Source organism: Jaculus jaculus, chromosome 5 (assembly GCF_020740685.1).
Source record: "Jaculus jaculus isolate mJacJac1 chromosome 5, mJacJac1.mat.Y.cur, whole genome shotgun sequence".
Lineage (NCBI taxonomy): Eukaryota > Metazoa > Chordata > Mammalia > Rodentia > Dipodidae > Jaculus > Jaculus jaculus.
The window spans coordinates 103,216,135-103,242,294 of NC_059106.1; the positions used below are offsets into that span (position 1 = coordinate 103,216,135).

The 26,160-nt window shown below is 46.4% G+C and overlaps 1 protein-coding gene and 1 non-coding gene across 6 annotated transcripts in view; both read left to right on the forward strand.

Annotated features, from left to right (window-relative positions):
- Positions 1 to 24,894, forward strand: part of Arhgef18 (Rho/Rac guanine nucleotide exchange factor 18) — a 72,716-nt gene extending 47,822 nt beyond the window's left edge. Inside the window, exons 6-20 of one of the 5 annotated variants that reach the window (XM_045148601.1) lie at positions 1,011 to 1,136; positions 3,855 to 3,972; positions 5,426 to 5,674; positions 7,086 to 7,162; positions 10,703 to 10,881; positions 12,385 to 12,476; positions 15,075 to 15,257; positions 17,153 to 17,290; positions 17,533 to 17,663; positions 18,814 to 18,870; positions 18,964 to 19,011; positions 19,120 to 19,590; positions 21,532 to 21,865; positions 22,432 to 22,557; positions 22,636 to 24,894. In XM_045148601.1, the coding sequence (XP_045004536.1) occupies positions 1,011 to 1,136; positions 3,855 to 3,972; positions 5,426 to 5,674; positions 7,086 to 7,162; positions 10,703 to 10,881; positions 12,385 to 12,476; positions 15,075 to 15,257; positions 17,153 to 17,290; positions 17,533 to 17,663; positions 18,814 to 18,870; positions 18,964 to 19,011; positions 19,120 to 19,590; positions 21,532 to 21,865; positions 22,432 to 22,557; positions 22,636 to 22,790 (2,484 nt within the window). In that variant the 3' untranslated portion in view covers positions 22,791 to 24,894. The remainder of the gene's footprint in view (positions 1 to 1,010; positions 1,137 to 3,854; positions 3,973 to 5,425; positions 5,675 to 7,085; positions 7,163 to 10,702; positions 10,882 to 12,384; positions 12,477 to 15,074; positions 15,258 to 17,152; positions 17,291 to 17,532; positions 17,664 to 18,813; positions 18,871 to 18,963; positions 19,012 to 19,119; positions 19,591 to 21,531; positions 21,866 to 22,431; positions 22,558 to 22,635) is intronic. The other 4 variants (XM_045148605.1, XM_045148602.1, XM_045148606.1 and 1 more) reach the window with 4 other exon arrangements.
- On the forward strand, positions 7,627 to 7,760 carry LOC123461350. The gene has a single exon (XR_006637636.1). It is a non-coding gene; the product is annotated as a U11 spliceosomal RNA (small nuclear RNA).
- Positions 24,895 to 26,160: the final 1,266 nt, after the last annotated feature.

The following is a 26,160-nucleotide window of genomic DNA, read 5'->3' on the forward strand; positions in this document are numbered from 1 at the left end:
TGGGCCATCATCTCAGCCATTGGTTGGTTTTTATTTTGAGGTTCGAAGTGCTGTTTGTAATAGCTGTAAGCATACAACTAGGCTGGAGATACTCATGATAGGGCTGCTTATTTCATCTGGTCACTTCTGAGCCTAGGACAAGAGGGACAGAAAGGAGCAGTACCCCCCATCTGACCTCTGACTGCGTAACTAAAGCATCCTTAGTTAAAGAGTCAGAGGTCAGAATTAATTTAAGGGCCAGAAGTGTACCTCTTTATGTAGAGCACTTACCTAATATGCACAAGGTCTTGCGTTTCATCCCCAGCAGCTCAAAAAGAAAGAAAAATTGAAACTGTAATGGCTCACATCTATAACCCTAGCACTTGGGAAACAGAAGTGGGATTATTGCTACAAGTTTGAGGAGAACCTGGGCCATGTAGTTCCTGGTGGCTGCATGGACTGTATAGAAAGACCCTGTCCCGAAAGAGAAGGGTAAAAAAGAAGAGAGGGAAGGAGACAGGGAGGGAAGGAAGGAACATCAGTATAAATTAAGATAGTACTGCTGAGCTGAGGATGTAACTCAGTTGGTAGAGTTCTTGCCTAATATGTGGGAAGCCCTGGGTTCCATCTCCAGCATTACATATACTGGTCATGGTGGCACATACCAGCTCTCAAAAGATGGGAGGCAAGAAGATCAGAAATTCAAAGTCATTTTTGGTTATGTAGGGAATATGAGGCACAATAAAAGGAATTCCCTTCAGATTTTTCTTCTTTCTGGCATTCTTTGGCCTGAATATATTAATTTTTCTTCTTGGGTTTCTGAAAGCTTTACAGCCTCTGTGATGTAGCCAAGCCCCAAGCTCAGGTTCTTTCTTTTTTACCTTGACATCTTGGAGTTAGATGTCCTATATACTAAACTATGTCTCTAGTTGAGGAACTGTTAGAAGATGAGATTTAAGTAAATCCAGCAAAATATACCTTGGCAATTTTTACATTTCACTTTGTAACTTTTCCATCCTCTTTTTTACTAGTTTTCGGGTGAAAATGGGGAGCAAATGAAAGAGAAGTATGGTGTGTTTTGTAGTGGCCACAATGAAGCTGTCAGTCATTACAAGTTATTGCTGCAGCAAAATAAGAAGTTTCAAAACTTGATCAAGGTAAGAAAAAAATACTTGTTTATTTTGGTTTTATGGAGCCAGGGACCTGCTGTACAGCCCTGGCTGGCCTGGAACTCAACTGGGTAACTTTTGCTAGTCTTGTATTTATGATTCTTCTGCCTCAGCCTCATGAGTACTGTGATTATCAGCATGCACTACTATATCTGGGCTAATATATTTTAGGCAGAGTCTTGATTTGTAATCCAGGTTATATCTTCCTGCCTCAGTCTCCCAAGTGCTGGAATGACAGGTATGTGCCACCATGCCCAGCCAGTTTTTTCCTAAGGCATTGTCCCACCCTGAAGACTACCCTGAAGGGCCTGTGGAGGATCCAGTGAACTTTCATCCCCTCACTGGTACCCATGTGTCTATGAAGGCCTATGGCATGAGTCACCTGCCTCTTCCCTTCAAGAACACAAAACCAAAATACCTTCCTATAGCCTTGTTTGGCCCAACTAGATCCCACCTCCCATGTCCCAGAAGCAGCATTTAGAATGACATTTATCAGCTCCATCTGCAAATTATTTTGCAGTAGCCACAGTTCATTTGGTCTCAAACTGACAGACAGCTCTATTTCTGTGCTCCAAGGACTTTGACATTTGGCAACTAATGTTCTGAAGTTAAGAATGATATGTACTGAAATTTTATTCTGAATGCGCTAGCTTCCACCTGCAGTTCCAGATACTGTCAGGAACATTTCTTGAGGCCTATGAGGATTCTTTTGTTTAATCTCTTGCTTTGAGACAAAGGTTCATGTATCTCAGGCTGGCCTTGAATTTTCAGTGTAGCTGAGAATGACCTTAAACTTCTTGTCCCCCTCCTGCTTGCACTTTTCAAGTACTAGGATCATAGGCATGCACCACCACTCCTGATTTATGTGGTTCCTGGGATCGAACCCAGGGCTTCATGCATGCTAGGCAAGCGCTACCAACTGAGCTACTGCCCCAGCCCTAAGCCCATTAATTTGAGGCCATACTACAACATAATGAAACCCTGAGCTCAAAAAAAAAAAAAAAAAAAAAAAATCATTATAATTGGAGTAGATGGATAAATGAAAGGAAAAAATTACTTTCAGGCCAAACTTAATGTGACATAAAAGCAGCCCATTAGGGGTTGGGGAGATGGCTCAGCAAGTAAGGTACCTGGTTTAAAAGCATGATAACCTGGATCTCCAGTAGCCACATAAAAAATGCTGGACATGGTAGCATACACTTGTAATCTCAGAGCTGGGGAGGTAGAGACAGGAAGATCCCTAGGACTTGCTGGCAAGATAGTCTAGCTGAATTGGTGAGCTATAGATTCAGTAAGAGACCCTGTCTCAAAGAATAATGTGGAAAGTGATTGATGATTTCCTGATGTCAACCTCTGGCTCCACATGCAGGCACACACACATGCACATGCAAAAAAAGAAGAAAAAAAAGTGACTGTGACTATGAGCCTTAAATGGCTCAGAGGTTAAGGGGCATACTTACAAAACCTGCTAGCTCTGGTTCGATTCCCTATCAGCCATATAAAGCTGCACACAAAGTGACACATGTGACTGGCATTTGTTTGCACTAGCTAGAGCCCCTGATGTCCACACACGTGTGTGCACACACACACGCACAAATAAATAAAATAAATACTAGGCATGGTGGCATATATCTGTAATCCCAACACTTTGGAATTGGAAGCAGGAGGATCAGGAGTTAGTTTATCACTTTTGGCTACATAGTGAGTTCTAGGTAAGCATGGGATACATGAGACCCTGTCTAGAAAAGAAAAAAAGTACCTCTTCATGGTTGCTAGCATTCCTATATTCCCACAGGAGCACTTGGAACAACTCACAGAATGTGTGGTATGCTCTGTAGAGCGCAGGAATCTGCTCTAGGCCCAGTCAGGAAATGAGTTCCAGTGGCTACTGCTTAGGTTCTCAGACTGAGGTTGTGTGTCTGAATCACAAGCAACCAAGGAGCCAGTTGTGGAGCAAAGGCAGATTCCCTCCCAGTCTAATAACAGAAAGTTCTGGGATAATGGCTGTCAGTCAACATTAAGGTCTTTGTATATACACATGCAGAGACACGTTGGATATTTAATTGGTGATTTTCATAACTACTCTGTTTCTCAGTTCTTTTTTGTTTCCTAGTTTTGAAACAAAGTCTTGCTACATATTCCAGGCTGGCCGAGAATTTGCTATATAGCCCAGGCTGGTGTAGAACTTTTGAATCTCCTGGCCTAGTCTCCCAAATGCTAGAATTGCGGATATATAATACTCACCTGACTTTAGTTTCTCCTTAATAGGTTTTGCAGGGCCCTGATTCATAGATTATGGCTACTTTGGCTTCTATGGCCTTTGCAAATATAGCCCTATTTTCAAGTACCCTGTGTGTGTCCTCAACAAAACAAGAAAAGATCTTGACAAACTGAAAAGGGAAGGAGTCTCTGACCTTGTAAGCTTATCTTTAACTGATTCAGTAGGAAATAAAGATTGTAAAAGAAAGCTAAAATCCAGCTATTTTGGGAGGCTAAAGCAAAATCTCAAGTTCAAAGTCCAAGGTACTAAGCCAGCTCAAGCCCAGCCTGGGCAACCTAGTAAAACACTGTCGAGGCAGGGGGCGGTCGGGACTGGGGATATAACTCATTGATAGAGTACTCGCCTAGAATACACAAGGCCGTAGATTCAATCCCAAGAAAAGAGAAGAAAAGTTAACATAAGTAGTTTTGATTTCTGTTTCATAGAAAATCGGCAACTTTTCCATCGTGCGGCGGCTAGGTGTACAGGAGTGTATTCTTCTGGTGACCCAGCGTATAACCAAATATCCAGTGCTGGTGGAACGTATCATTCAGAACACAGAAGGTAGGAAAGGGTTCCATGCTACTTTACATGTTAGGACTGTGGCATACATCCCCATCCATCTGCTCCAAAGGTTAGCAGTAGGTTGGATAAGCTCCTGTTGTAATCCACTATGCTGGGTTCTAATATTTTCCAAACAAGAAAGATTGCGGGGCGGGGGGGGTTTAGCTGTTTTAAGGCATTTACTTGCAAAGCCAAAAGACCCAGATACTATTCCCCAGCACCCATACGAAGCCAGATACACAAAGTGGTACATGTGTCCAGAGTTCATTTGTACTAGAGAGCCTGGTGTGCCCATTCTATCTCTGTCTGTCTCTCTCTCTCTCTCTCTCAAATAAAATATTTTAAAAACATAAAACACCTCTAAGAAAAAAAAAAGAAAGATGGGGTAGTCAACATATGAGGACAGCAGCTAGGGCCCCCAACTTCACCCCTAGCACAGGCTGAGACATGGCAGGTCCCAGGTCATTATCTGTGACCTGAACAAATAAGGTCATTTCTGGGTTATTGAGAGATGAACACCATGTCACATGGCCAGGGGCAAGAGAGCTAACTGAACTAGGTGTGGTGGAATAGGTCTGTTTCTCCCAGCATTTAGGAGGCCAAAGCAGGAAGATCCACAAATTCTAGGCCAGCTTGGTCTACATATTGAGACCCTGAGACAAAAAAAAAAAGGCTGGAGATGTAGCTTAGTTGATAGAGTGATAAGCGTAGTATTCATAAAGCCCACATTCAGTCCTCAGTACTGCATAAAACCTGATGTGGTGGTGCATGCCTATAATTCCACCTTCAGAAGGTCTTCACCTGATGTGAAGTGCATGCCTTTAATCCCAGCATCTAGGAGGTGGAGAGAGTAAGATGAGCAGTTCAAAGCAAGCCTCAGCCACATAGCAAGTTTGAGGCTAGCCTGGACTACATGAGCCCTTTTTTTCAGAAAAACAACAAGGGGGCTGGAGAGATTGCTCAGTAGGTAAAGTACTTGTCATGCAAGTATGAGTACCTGAGTTTAGATCCCTAGACCCAATGTAAAAGCTGGAAGTCACAGCAGAGGTGAGATAGGTAGTGACAGGAGAAATTCCCCAAGCTTACAGACAAGCTAATGTGAGAACTGCAACAGTGAACAACATGAACAATAGATCTCACCTCAGACAAGGTACAAGGAGAGGACTGACACTTGATGCATGCTATCTATATATGCACACAAATGCACACCAAAAAAGTTAATAAGTCAATAATAAAAAGTAGCAAAAAGAAAAGAAAACCTCAGCTGTGGGATCTTACACTTACTTTGGGAAACCATTTCCATGTCAGAAAATCAGGAGGTAATTCTCAAGGGTCCCACCCAATGGACCAAGGGGATGCACATACCTCTTATCCCACTCATAGATAGTGTATTCACTTCTGTTGTGTTCCCAAACATGGCAAAGAAAGGTGCTAACTCTGCTGTGTGTGGCAGCTGGCACCAAAGAATATGGAGACCTTATCCAGGCCCTGAACCTCATCAAAGAAATCATCTCACAAGTGGATGCCAAGGTCAGCAAGTGTGAAAAGGGACAGCGCCTTAAGGAAATCACAGGAAAAATGGACCTGAAGTCCTCCAGCAAACTCAAGAATGGGCTCAGCTTCCGTAAGGAGGACATGCTGCAGCGGCAGCTCCACTTGGAGGGCACCGTATGCTGGAAGACAGCATCAGGGCGCTTGAAAGGTAAAGCTCTGCCCCTGCCATCTTTTCTGGGATCCATGTTGGATTGGTAAGCACTGTTTTGGAGTAGTGAGTATTACTATGTTAGAGTGGTGGGAACCATCTTGGAATGGTGGCACCATCTTTGTGTGTTACCCACCATGTTGGAACACAACTAGACGTACAAGACCTGACCCCTACCATCTTGGGGCTCTAGCAGTAAGAAAAATAAGTAAATGACACACATACATACAAAAGTTAAAAGTGCAGTAAATACTCTGAAACAAGCAGGCTGCAGAGAAAGAAATGAAGGAAGAGTATATGATTTAGATAAGGGTATTAGAAGTGGTTCTCCTAGATCTGGGGCAGAGTGCTTGCCTATCATGCCTGGGGCCCTGGGTTCAATCTTTAGCATCACAAGTGGAGGCAGGAGGATCAGGAATTTAAGGCCATTCTCCACTGCATAGTGAGTTTGAGGCCAGCTTAGAATACATGAGACCCTGGCTCAAAAAGAAAAAGGGGGAGGTGCTGGAGAGATGGCTCAGCAGTTAAGGTACTTGCCTGCAAAGTCTAACAATTCAGGCTCGATTCCCCAGTACCCACATAAAGCCAGACGCACGTCAGGAATTTGTTTGCAGCAGCTGGAGGTCCTGGTGTATCCATTCTCTCTCCCTCTGTACAAAAATATAAAAATAATTAAGTCGGGCATAGTGGTGTATGCCTTTAATCTCAGTGCTCAGGAGGCAGAGGTAGGAAGATTACCATGAGTTCAAGGCCACCCTGAGACTACATAGTGAATTCCAGGTCAGCCTGGGCTAAAGCAAGACCCTAACTCAAAAAAATTATATATATATAAATTTTTTTAAGAAAATTAAAAAACAAGTGGTTCCCCCAAAAGATACTATTTGCACCTCCTGCAACTAAAGTGTACCTGTTGAAACTTGGCTCAGGATTTGCATTGACATGTAAAAGCCTCACTATGGAAGATACCCATACAGGTACAAGCCATGTCAAGCAAGACTTGGTGCCACAAGGGGACTAAGACCAGTCTTCTTTCCCTCCTGCCCTCCCTCCCTGAATCATTATAGTAGGAGGCAGAATAAGACCTCGGCAGAAAACATAAGGGTCCATTACAACAAAACCAGGCTGTTATAACAAAGAGAATCGCCTGGGCAGAGCACAGGTACCCAGGCTCTGAACATTTTGAACTGGAGACAGTGAAGGAACATCTAAGATACGACTCCAGTGTTTATTGATGCCAAATGTTGAAACCTAGAAACTTAGTGGGAAGGGGTGAGTTGGAACTTGTAAGTCCAGAAGGAGCATCTTGGGAGTTAAACCCTCCTGAGGACTGGGCAACTGCTGGGCCAACTAGCAAGATGCACTGGGTATGTTACCTCTAAGACATTTCCTCCTCGTGTACTTGTCTCCTCAGATGTCCTTGCTGTCCTATTGACTGATGTGCTTTTGCTACTGCAAGAAAAGGATCAAAAATACATCTTTGCTTCTGTGGTATGTATCAGTATCTTCACACAAAGGGTCCATCTTGCTGGGACTGCATGGGGTGGCTCATGGAGGAGATGTCCAAAGTGCTGACAAGAAGAACAAGCACAGCTCAGATGACATGGAGTTATCCTTCACAGGAGGTTCCAGGCAAACAGGAAGAACAAAATCCCTGTTTCACTCTGGCAAGGCTTGGGTTCCCATCTTCACAGCCCCTTCAGCTCCACTGCCTCTTTGGTAGTTTTGGTTTTGTTTGTTTGGGTGTGTGGATGTATGTGTGCGCGCCACATGCCATGGTGCACATGTCAGAGTACAGTCTTGGGGTTCTTCCACCTTGTTTGAGAAAAGGTCTCTCTAACTGTCCCTTGAGCTTTGGGATTCTCTTGACTCTTATCTCCTAGTGCCATAGACACATTGGTATTACAGATGTGTGCCACATCCAGCTTTATGTGTGTTCTAAAGATGCTAACTCCAAAAAGAGCTTCTGTCGTGAGTGGCCCACGTAGGGCAATTCAGTTGCTCTGCGTGCGAAATCGACATCAAGAGATTTTGGAAGCATAATTTTTTGGCACGCGGGCAGCTGGTGATCGTTGGTCCTGGCGCCCAAAAAAAAAAAAAAAAAAAAAAAAAAAAAATGCTAACTCCAGTTATCAGACTTACACAGAAATCACTTTTAACCACAGAGTTCTTTACCCAGCCTTCTTTGTTTTTGTGGTTGTGCTGCTGCTAAGCATTCATGAGCACCAGAATCTTACCAGGATAACCCTTCCTTCTTCCCAGGGTCTTACTGGCCCAGTCACTAGGGAATGAGCTTAGATAACCATTGCTTTGTAATCCATGACCACATATTTTGGAAAGAATCCAGGCCCTAGTGACTCTCTTTATGAAAACCAAGTCCAGTGGCCACATCTACCAGGCCCCTGTCTCCTTAAGACTTGGCTTCCTGCCCTAATAACCTAGGGTCCTTCAGCATCTAATAACATAGACCCTGATACAGAGAAAAGGTATCAGCCTCTTCATTGTGGGTACCAGCCATTGAAAGGCTTAGAAATCCCACCTGCAGGCTGGAGAGATGCTCTGTCGTTAAAGGCATTTGCTTGCAAACCCTGATGGCCCAGGTTCAATTCCCCGCTACCCACATAAAGCCAGATGGACACAGTGACACATGTATCTGGAGTTCATTTGTAGTGTCAGGAGGCCTTGGCATGCCGATTTTCTCCCTCTTTTTCTTTATATCTCTTTGCCTCTTCTCTATCTCTCAACCAAAAAAAAGGGGGCTGGAGAGATGGCTTAGCAGTTAAGGCGCTTACTGGCAAAGCCAAAGAACCCAGGTTCAGTGCTCCAGGCCCACATAAGCCAGATACATAAGGTGGTGCATGCATCTGAAGTTCATTTGAGGGGGCTAGAGGTCCTGGAGTACCCTGAGCTATTTCCCCAGCCCTTTACCTAAAGATATAAAAAGTGTCTTCTCGAAGTCTAAGATATGGCTTTGTGATAGAGACTTGCCTGACATTCCTGAGGCCCTGGGTTCTATACCCAGTTTACAAAACATAAAGTGCCTATTCAGAAAGTTTTCCCCACCCCACTCCATTATACCTCCCTGCAGATTAGGACAAGCTCTTCATCACAATATCTATTCTACCTCTACCTCAGCATACTTCTGAACCATCCTCACAAGGGTGAGGTGACATGGATGGTTTACTGCAGTAGGTGGCACCACTGGAGACTTTGGGACATAAATAGACTTTGCAGGTGGTCTGATAAGCCACCAGGGAACACACAAACTGTCATCTCCCTACACCTTGCCTCCATTGGTTGCCCCAGATGGGCCACTGTGCATCCCAAGAGATTGAAGCTATGGTTATGGTGAGACAGAGAGTAGCCTGTCTTCTGCTTTAGAAATACAGGGACAAGGGAAAGACTCGGTTTACCTGATGTCACAGAAACAAAGAAAAAAGCAAACAAAAATCATCTGAAGTCCTGTCACCTGAAATCATCAATGTAGGTATCTTTATCTTAGGGTATCTGTTCCCCCTCTCTTGTTTTGTGTATGTAATGTGATGGGGGAGGGGACTATGCACATGAATGAGCCCTGTGGTGTCCCATGTGCTTGCTCTAGAATGTTGGTTGTCCTGCCCCATCGCTTTCCCACCTGTTCTTGTTTGAGTCTTGTACTGATACCAGAACCTTTTGCTTTTTCATGAGCCAGGAGGGTTTCACTGACCTCTGCTCCCTTTTGCCTGACTGGGGTTACAGACACATATGACCACACTCAGATGTTTATATGGGCTCTGGAGATTTAAACTCAGGCAGTTCCTAGGGGCAAGAACTTCAGCAGATTAATTGGAAGGAAACCTGGAAACATGATTTAGTTCATAATACTAGTTAAGGTGTATCTCTTGGGGCTAGGAAGATGGTTCTGCACTTGAACATTTGCTGTGCAAGCATGAGGACCTGAGACCTCTGAGTTTGGTTCCCCAGAACCCACATAAGCAGTGGAGCATGGCCACACACATCTGTAACCTTACTAGGGTTTGCTGACTAAAATAAATGGTGAAAAAGGCAGCTCTGGCTTAAGTGAGAGACTCTAGCCGAATAAGCAAAAATAGGAATTCAATCAGCATTCTCTTCTGGCCTCCACATAGGTGCATACATACACCACACCACACATACTCCATGCATATACATGTGCATAAGCCAAAAGAAAAAAGATGCAACTTTGGTGGCTGGGGCAGTGGCTCAGTCAGTAAAGCACTTGCCACACAAGTGTGAGGACATGGGTTTGGATCCCAACACCAAGTAAATGCTAGGTAGCTATGGCAACCTACCTGTAATCCCAGCACTAGGGTAGTAGATATGGGATTCTTGGGACAAACTGAATAGCTAAACTAGCCAAATCAATAAGCTTGGAGTCCAGTGAGAGACCCTGTCTCTATAAATAACATGTGGAGAGAGATCTAGGAAGACAACCAAGGTCAACCTCAGGCCTCTTATGTGCACATTTGCAAAAGAAAAAAAAAAATTTAAAGCCTGTAATTCCCCCCCTCAGGAAGGTAGGATTGTTACAAGTTCAAGGCCAACCAAGATGGCATAGTAAATTTAGATCTCACAAACTAAATACTTAATCTGGGCGTGGTAGCTCCTGTTTTTAATCCCACTGGGAAGACTAAGGCATGAGGGTCACCATGAGTTAAAGACCAACCTGGGCTGAGTTCCAGATCAGTCTGAGCTAGCATAAGACCCTGCCTCCAAAAAAAGAAAGAAAAAGAATGCTGGATATGGTCGTACATGCCTTTAGTCCCAGCACTCTGAGGTCAGCCTAGGCTAGAGAAAGGAAAAAAAAAACTGGATTCAGGGATATCATAACAATAGTCTATTTTCCACCAGCTATCAAAATATTTCGGCTTTGAATCACTACCAAAGATGCAGGATTCATGTGTTCCCTTGGCCCCTTCCCCCACGCTATTTTCCCTAGACTCATGGTCTAAACACATACTGTTTGGACGCAACCGGATAACAGGTAATTTCCCATCACCTTCCCCTATGCAGGACTCAAAGCCACCCATCATCTCTCTGCAAAAGCTTATTGTAAGGGAAGTGGCCAATGAGGAGAAGGCCATGTTTCTTATCAGTGCCTCCCTGCAAGGACCCGAGATGTACGAAATCTACACCAGCTCCAAAGAGGACAGGAATAGCTGGATGACCCATATCCGCAGGGCTGTGGAGAGGTGAGAAGGGCCCAGGGTCTCCTCCTCAGGCATGCTCCTCCTACCCACTCTTAGCTGATGGGCTAGGGTTGTTAGCCTCTCAGCCTTGACTTTGAACTCCCCAACAGACCTCTTGCTTTTACTCTGACTCATCCTGCTGTGGTTTTCTGTCTATCCATCTCTCTCTCTCAGGATGTACTTACTTAACTGTGTATATGTGTAGGCATATATGCATACCATGGCACACATGTAGACAACACTGAAGTGTCTGCTTTTCTACCTTGAGACAGTATCTCTTACTGCTGTGAATTAACACTAGACTAGCTGACCCATGAGCTTTGGGTTCTTCAGGCTCCTATTGTTGTAGGTGCATTGAAATCACAGACACATGCTTTGCAAATAAGCACCCTTAAGTACTGAACCATCTCCCCATCCTTGTTTTTTGGTTTTGGTTTTGTTTTTTGAGGTAGGGTCTCATGTAACTCAAGCTGGCTACAATTCCCTATGTAGCTAAGGAGGACCTTGAATCCCTGATCCTCTTGCCTTTACTTCCAAAGTGCAGAGATTATAGCTGTGTATCCCCACACCCCATTTATGAAGTGCTAGAGACTGAACCCAGGGCTTCATGAATGCTAGGCAAGCACTCTGTCAACTGAGATATATCTTCAGCCCATTGAAAAGTAATTTCTCAAAAAATAACAGATGGTGCCACCCCAGTCTATTCTGACAATGACCAACCTGTCAGGTGGCTATGGTGGGATGGTGGGGCAGGATTAGGGACCAGATAAGTCTAGCCTGGACCATTGTGCATTCAGGAACCACTTGGACTGTTTCTCCATGCTTTTCTCCATGCTCAGACCACTGGAACAGGTTGTAGTATCTTCTCTTTGCTTCTTCAGTAGTACCCTCCAGACCCTACCCACACCTGTTCCTTTCCATCGACCTGACCCAGGGTCTGCCTGACAGATGAGCAGGAAAGCAGTCCAGGCTCCAGCCTTAGCCAGCCTCCTGCTCCAAGCTCTTACCACACTCAATATTTTTCACCTGTGAGGGGCTTACAAACACCAGTGCCAAAGAAGCAATCTGCCCACTGAACACCACCTCCGTACCACAGCCAGACACTTCAAACCTTTGTATGAAGCTAAGCATGGTGATGCACACATAATCCCCATCACATGAAGCAGAGGCAGGAGGATTTTAAGGCCACTCTTGGCTACATAGGGAGTCCTTGTCTCAGATAACATATTAACTGATTTGCTAATTAATGTTGTCTTTGCCTAGTTTTATCCTGCCATTTGAAGGACAGTTACGTGTTAAGGACTCTCTTCCTCCAAGCTAAATCTCTCACAGCAGCTGATAATACAGAATGCTGCCAGGGGTATAGCACTTGCCTAGCTTGTACCCTAGATTTACCCCCCAACACCTCAAGAAAAAAAAAATAATAAGGAATGCCCTTAGCAGCTGACTGTAGAACTGGTATCGAGCCAGGCAGCATGAGAGACCACCTGTCTTCTCTCCCTGCAGCTGTCCTGATGAAGAAGAGGGGCCCTTCAGTGATGCTGAAGAGGACAGGAAGGTGGTGGAGGCCCGTGCCATGAGACTCAGGGACTTTCAAGGTAAGAGGGGTCAGCATTGTAGACAGGTGCTCTGCATGGCCACAGGTCCCCAGAGCCTGTTTAGATATCACTATAGCATCTCTGTTTTATCTTTCTGTCTGAACATCTAGGGAATCTCATGGAGATAGCAGTGACCAACCATGTTGTCATGAGCTGTTACCTTGCTCTGCAGCTCTGTGGGGCATTTGGGGTGGGACTGTATCACAAGGAAGTGATGTTCTACAGGTCTCATGGCCTCTGAAGGGCTGTGAAAAAAGGGAGAGATTAGGCCTCAGGCTAAATATTCCTAACCAGACCTGATAGTACTGCTTCACTTGCAGCCAACACTCATCTTCATTTGGGCAGGAGTTCCATGCAGCTGTCCCGGGGTGAATGGAAAGGGACCCTGTATTACCGCAGATACCTCAGTCCTCTTTCACAGAGCCTGGCTCTGTCACTGGTTTCCTTGAGCCTTGGGTTCTTTCCCCCACTCCACTTCCGATTTATACCACTTTATTGAGATTTAATGTGTATACTGTACAGTTCACCTACCTCAACAGTTCTGTTCAAAGCCAGCCTAGGCAACATAGCAAGAGTCAAATAAATAAATAAAATATTTTAAAAATATTCTTTAAGCTGGGTGTGGTGACACACGCCTTTAATCCCAGCACTTGAGATGCAGAGGTAGGAGGATCACTGTGTGTTTGAGACCACCCTGAGACTACATACTGAAGTCCAGATCAGCCTGGGCCAAAGTGAGACCCTACCTCAACCCCCCCCCCAAAAAAATAACAACAAAAAAAGTCCTATTCATAGTAGCAGAGAAATTTTTAAAAAAAAAAGATATGTAAGAAATTCAGTAGGGAGCTGAGAATATAGTTCATTTGGAAGAGTACTTCACTAGTGTGCATGAGGCCCTAAGTTTGAGTCCCTGGGACCTCATAAACTAAGCATAGTGACACATGCCTGTATCAACATTTGAGAAGTAGAAGCAAGAGGATCAGAAGTTCAGAGTCATCTTTAGCTATATACTGAGTTCAAAACCAGCCAAGCTAGAGGCCCTGTCTCAAAATATAAAAAAATAAAGCCAGGCGTGGTGGTGCACACTTTTAATCCCAGCACTTGGGAGGCAGACATAGGAGGATTGCCATGAGTTCGAGGTCACCCTGAGACTACACAGTGAATTTCAGGTCAGCCTGGACTAGAATGAGACCCTACCTCGAAAAACCAAAAATAAAATAAAATAAAAATAAATAAATAAATAAATAAATTTTTTAGAAAGAGATGTTCAATGGGGAAAGCCTCAACTGTAAGCCTGAAAAGGCCAGGAATGGTACATGCCTTTAATCCCAGCACTCAAGAGGCTAAAGAAAGAGGATCACTGTGAGTTGAAGGCCAGCTTGGTGCTATAGAATGATTTCCAAGTCAGCCTAGGCTACAGTAAGATCTTACCTTGAAAAAGCAAACCAAATAAAGACCTTTGAAATTTAAAGTCAGTCTTCTAAAAAAATTTTTAACAACCTCCATACATATGCACAGTGTACTCTAATCATGACACCCTCTCACCACCCTCCTAACCCCTCTTCCTGACTACTTCTCTCTTGATATCATTTTCCTCATATTAGGCAGGTCTTGTGTGGGTAGCAATAGCTACTATGAAGTCATCAATGCAACTGCCACATTGTGTCTGGAAGACAGCATTCCAAAGCACCCCTCCTCCCATGGCTCTTACATTCTTGCCACCACTACTGCAGTGGTCCCTGAGCTTTGGAGAGTGTGATAGAGATGTCTTAGTGCTGAACACTCCAGTATCTCTTCTTTTCAGCACTTTGATGAGTTTGAAATTTCCCAGTTGTCACCACCATCTGAAAACAGGGCTTCTCTAACCAAAAGTGAGAAGAGTAGCATTACTATATGGGCATAAACATAAGTATTTAGAGAGCAATTTGGTGGACATAATATATCCACTTAGGTAGACAACAGTAATAGCTCCCTCCCCCAGAGCTCATGACCTCCCCAGCTATAGGCTTTTGAATTCCCTTCTGTGGAACAGGTCTACCAGTTGGCACATTTTTGCCTGGCTGGCCAGCCATGTAGCTTGCAGTGTCCACTGCTGGATAAAGTCATGGATGCCTTTTCTCCCCCAGCAGGCTGCTTTCCAGCACTATGAAAGCTAGTCAGCAGGAAGGAAGCTTTCAACTCAGTTACAGATAAAACTTTAAGAATTTAAAAAACAAACAACACAAAAAAACCTTATGCCTATAATCCTAACAAATGGGATGCTGAAGCAATAGGATCTACAAAGGCAGCCTGCAGTATAGAGTAAGACCCTGTCTCAAAAAACAATCAGTCTTGTAAAGCTCTTGGTTTGTTCCAGACTCCTAACTGTCACAGTCCCTACCCCCCATTTGGTGTTCCTACTGAATATGGCACAGATAATCAGAGGACAGGGCTACACTGGGATGCTGGAGACATTAGAGGGTAGAAAGTTGCTCTCCTAGAGTTCAGTTCAACATAGGTCCCCGGTCCCCACTTTCACAGCCTGATGCCCAGTCCCAAGGGCACTCCATTCCAGTAGAGACTGCCTGGATTCACTGTGGCCCCTGCATCCCCTTGCAGAGCGGCTGAGCCTGAAAGACCAGCTGATTACACAGAGCCTCCTGGAGAAGCAGCAGATCTACCTGGAGATGGCTGAGATTAGCAGGCTTGAGGAACCTACCCAGTGCCGAGGCCTCTTCCATGGTGGTGACCCCTCAGAGACCCTGCAGGGGGAACAGATTCTCAGGTCTGCCATGAGCCAGAGTAAGTCAGTAGCTCCACGCTGCTACTTCACCATCCTGCCTGGAACCCCACCCAGGCTGATACCACCTTATCTAAAACTGTTTTTGCTTTTTTTTTTCTTTTGCAGTGTAGGTGATAGAACCCAATGATTTGCACGTGCTAGGCAAGTGCTTTACCACTGAGCTATACAGTCCTTAAAGCACTGTCTCCCCCAGACAATAAATACACCCCAGGGGACATTATTAACCCCAAGGATCTGTAGTTAACTGATACAGGTTCCCCTTCCTTTCTGAAGTGGGAACCTAATATATCCCAAAGAAAATACACATATACACTAGTGGGTCATTTCAAGGGGCTTCTGAAGCCCTCATGCCAGGAACCTTGATCTACCTTTAGTAGTGGTGGTGTAGGCCACTGGCCATTTGTAGCTTGCAATCTCCACACATCCTCTATCTTGACTGTGCAGGAGCCCTCTGCCACCCATGGCTAGAACTGCCAGTGGGATCTATCAGACAGATATCAGATATCAGATAGTAGTAACTGCTAGGCACCATGCTAACTAGCAAGATGGGCAGCCAGTATTGTATAATTCTTTCCATCAGCAAATAGGACAAGACAACTCCTGGCCTCCAAAGCTTTCCTGCTGCATAAACAGCAGAGATCCAATGAGGGTGTCTAGGAGCTCTTTTTCTGGTACTAATGGGGCTGGGGAGATGTTTTAGCAATTAAAGGCACTTGCTTGCAAAGCCTGCCAGCCTCAGTTCAATTTCCTAGTACTCATGTAAAACAAAATGTATAAAGTGGAGCATGTGTTATCAGGAAGCAGAGTAATGAATGCTGGTGCTTGGCTTACTTTTTCATTTTTTTTCTCCCTTTGATTTTTTAAGGTAGGATCTCACTATAGCCAAGTCTGAACTGGAACTCACTCTATAATTAGAGGCTGGCATAAAACTCATTGCAATCCTTCTACCTCTGCCTCCCAAGTGCTGGGATTACAGGCATGCACTACCATGCCCAGCACGTTCTCATTTTTATTCAGTGTAGAACCCCCAGCCCATAGAGTGGTGCTGCCCAGTTAGGATAGCTCTTCCCACATCAGTTAACCTAATCTAGAAAATCCCTCACAGACATGCCCAGAGACTTGTTTCCTTGGTAAGTCAAGATCCTGTCAAATTGACAACCCAGATTCCCAGACTAACCAACACAGGGGTCTTATTTTCTCCAGCCATACCTACACTGCGTTGCTCCCTTTTATTTTTTTTTTTTTTCTGTGACCATTGATACTGTGCTTATCCCTCTTCTACTTTGATCTGTTTGTCTTGTTTTTGTGTGCCCACAGAATTTAATTAGGTTTGCTTGTGTTAGCATGGATGGGAAATTATTTACCAAAGCATGTACAATTTACTAGTGCCTACACCACTGCAGAAAATGTCTCCTGCTTCCCACGCTCCCCCCCACCCCCAACACCCAGCATTTTTTAACTAACCAGTAATTCTCAAGGAGCAGTGGGGGCCTAGCCAAAGGCTTTTTTCATCCTAGAAGGCCTTGCCCCCCCTCACAAGGGTCCCCTCCTTTGTGATTGACATAACAAGCACATGTTTGCTGTGGGACCTGGTGAGACCTAGTACATCTCACCTGTAGCCCTGGCCTAGAGCCTAGATCCAGCAAGCACTTGGAGGAGCATGAATCCCACGTGGCCTATCCCAGGGCCACATCCCTGGCCTCTCCTTTAGATATCTGAGTGACAGGTCCTGGTTGCAACACCAGAAACAAGGGAGTGTGCAGAAATGGTGGGATCAAACAGTGGGGCAGGGAGCAGGATGCCTACCACCATGTAAGCTCCCTGGCCCCTAGGTCTACCCTACTGTCCCCTGGCACCCCTCCACAGGGTGAGTCATGCCTCCTGTCTCCTACAGTTGAGGGTCTCCAGAGCTTGATCTACAGGCGGCTAGGCAATACCAATGGCCAGGAAGAGGAGGGAATAAGCTCTACAGGCCTGCCCAGGAGGGCTGAGACCTTCGGAGGCTACGACAGTGTGAGCAGTGCCAGCAAGAGTAAGTATAATACCCACTGCTTTTCAGATGCTCATTAGCAGCAGCTCTCCAAGTGTCCTCCAAGGCAGGTGTGGTTTCTGAGAATATTCCCCAGCCTCTGTCCACTGGTGTCTGTGCAAAAAGCCCCTGTCTGTGGACAGCACCCTGACCTGGGTTTCCTACTTAGGTCAGGATAGAGGAGAAGGGTCATAGACCCAGTGGGATTCATTAGCACCATTCTGTAACCGACTTGGGGTTCCCAGGTGACAGCTTTAAGAAGAAGGTCTGCAGTGGTGACCCCAGACCCCCAGACTGGTGGGGGCCTTCCAGCAGCCTAGACTCCAAGCCCTGTGATGGTGACACCCCTGGAGGCTTAGAGGAGGCACCACAAGTGGTATGTGACTTCGAGTGATATTGGTTCCCTGGGTATAGTCTGAGTTATCACAGTTCTGCTTTTCTGTCTCCATTATACTCACAAGTGCTGTTTTATTTTATAGTGAGTCAATAATGTGTCTCTGGGCTTAGGAGATGGCTCAGTAAATAAAGTACTTGTGCTGGCTGTGCAAGCATAAAGACCTGAGTTTAGATCTCCAGTGCCACATAAAAGCTGGGCATGGTAGTACGTGCCTGCAATCCTACCCCTGAGGAGGCAGACAGGAGGATCCCTACAGCTTTCTGGTCTGCTAGTCTAGCAAAATTCGTGAGCTCTAGATTCAGTGAGACCGTGTCTCAAAAAGTACAGTGGAAGCCGGGCGTGGTGGCGCACGCCTTTAATCCCAGCACTCGGGAGGCAGAGGTAGGAGGATTGCCGTGAGTTCAAGGCCACCCTGAGACTACAGAGTTAATTCCAGGTCAGCCTGGACCAGAGTGAGACCCTACCTCAAAAAAACAAAAAAAAAAAAAAAAAAGTACAGTGGAGAATGACAGGAAAACACCTGTGTCACCTGCTCCCTCTACACACAAATTCATCCGCATACATACACACACAAAAATATAATGCCTCTGTCTTTGTTCCCATGGATCAGGATATTTCACCCTACAGTTGCCTAGGAATGGCCAGCAGTGTCCCAAGAGGGAGGCAGGGGAGGAGACAGATGCAAAATAGTGGCCTTGGCATCAACAGGCTAGAAACCCCACACTTGGGCTACAGCTTTCACAGCAAATACAGTAACATCTGCCAATGCTCGTGGACTTCCCTCCCCTTTGACTTGTAAGACCCACCTCCTACCCATATTGCCAAGTTTTCCAGTTAGTTGCCTCTTCTTTTGGGCTTGAACTGGTCCTTGCGCCTGGCACTACTACACAGTCTTCACTTCTTCATATCCGACTATGGACCCAAACATGTCTCCTACCTCCCAAACAGCCCTACATACTCATTTTCCAGATTTCCAAATGGGTAGAAGTTGGATAACCATAGGATAGTGGTAGCCCAGTCCAGGATCCTTTCTGCTCCCATGCCAACGCATGTCTGGTCAGTAGTAAGTAGACAAGAGCTGCTTGGGTTAATCCTTACAAGCTCTAGTTTGACACTGTCATCTTCCCAGGGGAAGAGGCCTAGCGCAGAGACTGACTCTCATCTGTCCTCCATCCTGGAGTCAGAGGTAGGTGGCCACTGGTCCATCTCCTAAGGAGACTGGCATGCACCGTATCCTGTTAACCTTCAGGTATAACCCAAGCTGTCTTTCTCTCTGCAGCTTGTCCAGAGAGTCCAGATGCTGTCACAGCTGCTACTTAGTCTCCAGGTACCTGCAGCATCAGGGAGGGAACTGCTACACTTAACCTTTCACTGGCTGGCTGGGTCTAGGTGAGGGCATGGCTCTCACTGGCCCTGCCCTTGACACTGTTCACAGGCAGTCATAGTGCAGCAGGACAGCTATGTGGAAATACAGCGAGCAGCCATCCAAGAGCATGAAAAGCAGTTCCGGCTACAGTCTACACGTGGAAACCTGCTGCTGGAGCAGGAACGGCAGCGCAATTTTGAGAAGCAGCGTGAAGAGCTGGCAGGTGTGGAGAAGCTACAGAGCCAACTAAGGCTCGAGCAGCAGCGCTGGGAACGTGAACGTGCACACCAGCAACAGGAGCTGGAGCTTGCAGGCGCACAGCTGCAGAAGCGCGAGGGTGAAGCAAGGCAGCTGCGTGAGCAGTTGGACCAGGAGCGTGCAGAGCTGGAACGTCAGCGCCAGTCCTACCAGCATGACCTGGAGCGGCTGCGAGAGGCCCAGCGTGCAGTGGAACGTGAACGAGAGCGCCTGGAGTTGCTGCGCAGGCTCAAGAAGCAGAACACTGCACCAGGGGCACTGCCACCCGAGGCACTGGCAGAGGTAAGCTTGTGAGTATATACTTACAGGCTGGAGAGGCCCATATGAACATCTACATAGGAGGCTGATTAGCAGAAAATATGAATATGTGGGGCCTGAAGATGTATCTCAACTGGTAGAGTGCTGTATAGCATGTACAGAGAATTGATTTCATCCCCAGCACCACATAAACCGAGCATGGTGGTAAGCCCTATAATTCCAGAACTCAGGATGTGGAAATGGGTGGATCAGGAATTCAAGTTCATCTGTGACTTTGTAGTGAGTTTAGGTCAGCCTGGAATACATGAGACTCAAAAAAAAAAAAAAAAAACCACACATGCTAGTGTAAGAATGAATTATAGGGCTGAGGTTGTGACTTAGTGATAGTTTGCTTCCCAGTACCAGTGAGTGTTTGTGTACAGCCTGGGTGTATAAAGTTCCTTCCTACTAGGGCTATTGAGACATGAAGATCACTTGAGCTTAGAATTTCAAGGCCATCCCAGACAGCTTGCCAAGGAAAAAAAATATGCCAGGCATGGTGGCACACACCTTTAATCCCAGTACTCGGAAGGCTGAGGTAGGAGAATCGCCTTGAGTTTGAGGCCACCCTGAGACTACATAGTGAATTCCAGGTCAGCCTGGGCTAGAGTGAAGCCCTATCTCAAAAAAAGAAAAGAAAAGATAAGATAAGATAAGAAAATTTTAAGTTAAGCAAGGTGTGTAATTCTAGCACTCGGAAGGTGGATCAAGCATTCAAGCCTGTCCTCTTACATAGCAAGTTTGAAGGTAGCCTGGGCTCCATGAGACCCTGTGAAAAGTAAAATTGAATGTGTGAGTACATTCATGTGTGTGTGAATATGAGAGACAACATGAACAGCCCAGAGATGAGGCACATGCTCCATAATAGAACTGAGGTATTCATTAACCATGCACCAGCTCACTGCCTCACAGCATTCACTCAAAAGATGGTGAAAAACCTCACATACACTGGTTTATAGCTAGCTGATTTGCATAAGTCTATCATCCCAGCCCTGTCAGAGGCTGAGGTATAAGGATCCTAACAGTTCAGGGGTATGGACTGGAGAGATGGCTCAGCAGTTGAAGATACTTGATTGCAAAACCTGCTGGCCAGGTTCAGTTCCCCAATGCCCACATAAAGCCATAAACAAAAAGTAGCTCATGTGTATGGCGTTGGTATGCAGTTACAAGAGACCCTGGTGTGCTCATGTTCTCAAATAGATGAATAAATAGTAAGTAAACAAAAGAATTCAAGGGCAGCCTGGGATACCTAACAAGACCATTTCTCAAAAGGGGGGGCACTGGAAATATGATTCAGTGGATAAAGTGCTCGCCACCTAAGCCTAAGTACACAAATTTGATCCTTCCCAGATCCCCTAAGAAACAATAAGCTATCAAGGTGGGCTTCTGTGATCTCAGCCTGTGTTGATGGCAACATGGGAGGTATAGACAGAAGAACTTCCTCAAAAGCTCAGATGATTGCATCAAAGAACAGCATGGTCAGATCACAATAACAGAGCAAGAGTTAGACCACCTCAAAATGAGGGGCAATGATGAGAAATGAACGGCAAGGTTGTTCTCTGACCTCTGCACATGTTCATCCACACCCACACACAAAATCTGTGTGAATAGTGCACATATAAATGTTTGAGACCATAAATATGCTCTTGGGGTAAGGAGACTGTCAGTGCCTGGCAGCATCTTGAGGTTGAGCCACAGCTCTGCAGAATGGTCCTTTCCAACTAGAGCTGGACCAAGAACCAGGTGGATGATACTTGCCCACCTCGGCTCAGTCTCCATAGTTGCTTGGTACTCCCTGCCCCAGACCACAGCTGTCCAAGGGCCAAAGAGCCTGCTGCATCTCCACATGCACATCTAAGGAAAATGGCCTCTCTAAAAACACCGCCAGTAGACACAGCAGTGGAACATATCCTCTGTCACTTTCAGACCCAGCCCTCAAGCCACCCTCCCAGCTTCAGTGGGGAAGAACTGGAGGGACCCTTGTCCCTGGCCAAAGCACCAGGGACCCGAGTGAGCATGCTGCCCTCCAGCGTTGGGCCTGAGTATATAGAGCGCCCTGAGGTGGCCCGTCGGGACAGTACCCCTAGTGAGAGCCGGCCAGTCAAGAGTGACGTGCCCATTCAACTGCTCAGCACCACCAACCAGATCCAGAGGCCAACAGCTGTGCAGCAGCAGATTCCCACCAAGCTGGCCGCCTCCACCAAGGGCAGCAAGGACAAAGGCAGCAAGAGCAGGGGCTCCCAGCGCTGGGAGAGCTCAGGTGAGCACACCCTAGAGGCTCATGGTCCCCTGTAGAAGGTGAGAGGTCCACTAATGGGTAGCTTTTGTGGTGATGAGAGTTCACTGTGAGCCAAAAGTCAGGACATTCATGCCATTCACAGAGTACAAACAGAAAGCACAACAGTGGCAGGTGGTGAGCTGACCCCTCCTCAGACTTCAGACAACAAGTCAGAGAGCCTGTTTATATAGAACCATGCAGCCAGGACACAGGACACTTACTAAGAACTCTACTCTGAGGCTTAAGGACACAGTCCCTTGTCTCTTAACACCAACAACAAACTTCCCTCTTTAAGAGTAAGCCCAGAAGCTCTTGGGTGCCCTGCCCCTCTAGTTAATGGCCCCTGATGATACCAAGAATGTTCTGGGGCATTCTCAATGAGCAGAGCCTGTGTCCTGTGGGTTGAAAGGAACATTTTGTTTGGGAGACATACCCTCTACTCACCCCAACATTATCACTGTGGGTCCTTTATACTTATCCAGTAGCATGTGAAGAGTGCTAGGTGGGAGGTGACCCAGCATAAGGCCCAAGTACCTTCCCTCTTCCAGCGTCATTTGACCTGAAGCAACAGTTGCTTCTCAACAAATTCACGGGCAAGGATGAGAATGCTGCTCGGAACCGCCGTTCGCTGAGCCCCATCCCGTCTGTCATACAGGCCTCCACACCTGCTCCAGGTGAGCCCAGCCACCAGGCAGTAGGGTCACCTGCCACACCTGGCAGTATCTAACATCCCTGGGCTCCCTCTCTTTCAGAACTCTGCTTCCCAAGCCCAGCCCTGCCTGCCATCTCCCTGGAGGCCACCTCCTTCAAGTCTGGAGGCACATCCTTGCCACCTGCATCCCTGGTCCCCTCACTGCCCACCACTGGCAAAGACGAAGTTGGCAAGGAAGACGTCATCTTCTTCTGAGGAGGATATGGCCCTCTGTCCTGCTCCCCCTCTGTCTCTGAGAACCGTATAGATGACTGCCTGTCTGGCCATCCCCCATCCTCTGTCCTTGCACACCCTGAAGCCTGAACACACCTGAAGTTGTCCTATTGGTGCTTTGGGTCTTACAGCTGTAAGAAATAGTGGTAAAGCCTGGGTAATAATCTGAACTACACACACACACACACACACACACAAAAAAAAAAAAAAAAAAAAACTTATTAGAGGGTGAACTGGAGCTAAACCACAGAATCAAGGAGATACGGACTCCCAGCTGGTGTCCATAGGCAGTAAAGAACCAGGGAGCTAGAAAATGGCCATGTTGGGTCTGAGAAGATGCTGGCTTCAGGCCAGACTCTGGGCCCTTAGAAACTCTAAAGTGACTCAAACCAATAGGGCAACAGAAGGGGCTGATTATATGATCTGTGTCTGTCCCCAGAGTCCAGTGAACTTCCTTGCCAAACTGGTCAGCCTCATCTAGAGTGAGCCAGGCAGGGACAATTGAGAATCATGGGGTGGGGCCAAGTTCTGAACGGACACTGTCGATTCAGAAGCCCATCTGACTAGGGGCTGACCGACTGTTACTCCTAGTAACAGTGATTTTCCCAACTCTGCTTCCTGAGTGTACCCACCATGTTCATCTCACACCCTGTCTGGAATACTGAACCCCAGGCTTATGCAGAGTACTGAGGGTCTTAGTCCCCATGGACAAGGGGCTGCTGGTAGGAACCCAACAGTTTCAATGGGCATGTGGAGGAAAGGCTTAATGACATTGTCAGTGAGTGGATAAATGGCCATCCTGCTGGTACCACCTTTCTTTCAGTGAGGCCTACAGCCTGTGGAGGTGTCAGAAGAGCATTCTGGGTCCTTACTATCTGGGGTAGGGGCATGTTCTGCATCAGGGCTTCCCCACAGCACCTCCCAAAGCAATGGCAACAGAATTAAGTCCCAGGTTGGCTATTCTTGATCCCAAAAGAGCCAAGTCATCCTCCAGAGCCATGTCCTGGGGAACTCCAGCAGGGACTCCATCATCTCTAGATGCACTGACAGACCTGTGTCCTGTTTAAGACTCAGCCCTGCCGGGCGTGGTGGCGCACACCTTTAATCCCAGCACTCGGGAGGCAGAGGTGGGAGGATTGTGAGTTCGAAGCCACCCTGAGACTCCATAGTGAATTCCAGGTCAGCCTGGGCTACAGTGAGACCCTACCTCGAAAAACAAAACAAAAAAAAAAAAGTCAGCCCAGTGAGCTGAGCCATTTCAGCCACTGGGGACAAGCCAGATGGGGAGTAGAACTATCAGGAACTGCTGGCATAAACATGACCCTCTAGAGCTGAAATACCTGCTCAGTGCTGCAGACTCTGGAGGTGACCAGGTAAGTGTAGTAGTGATCAGGAGGCGGCAACAGCCAGTGGGTGACAAGGTGCCAAAAGCATCAGCTTCTAATGACTTCTGAGCACAGCAAGTGGTGTACTATCTCCTATCCTCATCCCCAGGCCCCTCAGAATCTCAATTCTGCTATCTCTGTCTTATGTCTGGAGTGTCTCCCCAACGTACCTGTGCCATGTTTCTTATCAGTGTTTTGTACTGAGTTGTCTCTGTGCACTTTAGATAAGGTGATTTTTAAGTTCCTGCTCTGTGGTAAAGAGAACATTTCCTGGACCACCACCCACCCCCATGCTGGTAGGTAGGTCACTTCCCCCCCCCCCCCACATACCGTGCCCTGCCTGCATGCTCTGTCCCACCTCTCAAATGCCACAGTTCCTTGAACTCTGAGAAGTTCATGCGATTTTCACTGAACCATGCAGTGGGAATCATCACTCCCACAGCAAGTGGTCATGCACATAGGCGTGTCCCCTAGCACCAGCACCCTTGAAACACTCCGGAGTTGAGCCCAGTTGATTGGAAAGTGGTGACCCAAACAGTATTTCTGTTTATGTGGAAATCCATCCACACCATCCTTGTCAATTGTGATCATGGTCTTTGTCCACCTGACAGTTCAGTGATTATGGCACATCCTCACCACAGGATGTTTTGGAAGCACCCTAGAACTTGTGACCAGATCTAGCAATAAAAGTGTCAAGAGGACCCTGGGCTGAAGCGTAAGTTCTTTGGGGCTTAGGGTTGTCTTTTGCCTACACATCAGCCTCAGGCAACATGCAAGTGTGGGTGGGCAGATGCTATGGGCATGGAACCATTCAGAAAGTGCAGAGGTGCTGCCAGTCTAGTTGCTCCTTTTTGATAGGATGCTGTAGCTTGAGTATGTTGTGGATGTTGGAGGGAGGGACCCTGAGCTGTCATCCCCTTTCCTGCTCTGGATCTAGTTAAGCACCTGTTAACCCAGTTGACCCCCAACATCTGCCTGGTGGTATCCCTCTGGGATGTCCTTAGCCTTCATCAGCAGGACTTCACAGGTGCCTAGAGAAGCTTGACAGCACCCCTAGAGGTCATTAAGAGTCTAGGCCTCAGTGTGAGAGAACTTGTCTCAAAAGGGGGGATGACAGTCATAAAGGTCTACTTCCCAGCCTCCCCTCAAATGTTTGAGAGCCCCTGAACCAGAATAGGCCAGTTTATACAAAGTAGGTAGTGATCTCCAAATCTAAGGGAACAGGGCAAGGGCAGTGGTAGGTGATAGCTGAGGTACCCACTCCTCTTTAGGAGGTAATAAAAATATTCTCAAATTGTAGTGATGGTGTGAGCAAACAAATTACCTTACTTAAATGGACAGATTGTATGGTGTGTGAATTCTATTTCAACAGAACTAAAGGACTGGAAAGTGTAGCTCAATGGCAGAGCACAAGGCCTTGGGTTCCATCCCCAGCACAAAAATTTGCAGTGGGGGTGGGTGTTGAAAGAACAACAATAAAGCTAGCCATGGTGGCTTGTGCCAGTATTCCCAAAACTTGGAAATCTGAATCAGGAATAACACCATAAATTAGAGGCCAGCCTGAGAGAGAGATGATTGATAGGTGATAGGTAGGTAGATGGTTAGATAGACCCTATATGATGCACTTTTCACCCTAGCAATTCAAGGGCTTATTTGGCTACACAGCAAGTCTGAGGCAAGCCTAAGTTACACATGAGATCCTATCTCAAGAAACACTTCTGGGCTGGAGAAATGGCTCAATAGTTAAGGAACTTGCCTGCAAAGCCTAAGGACCCAGGTCTGATTCCCCAGTACCCATGTAAAGCCGGATGCACTAGGTGGTTCATGCGTCTGCAATTTGTTTCATTGTCTAGAGGCCTGGTACACCCATATTCATTCATATTCTCCTTCCCCCCCACCCCACAAATACTTTTTTTGGAAAAAAGAAAACCACTCCTTAGCCTTTTAGCTAAGACCAAATGTAAAAA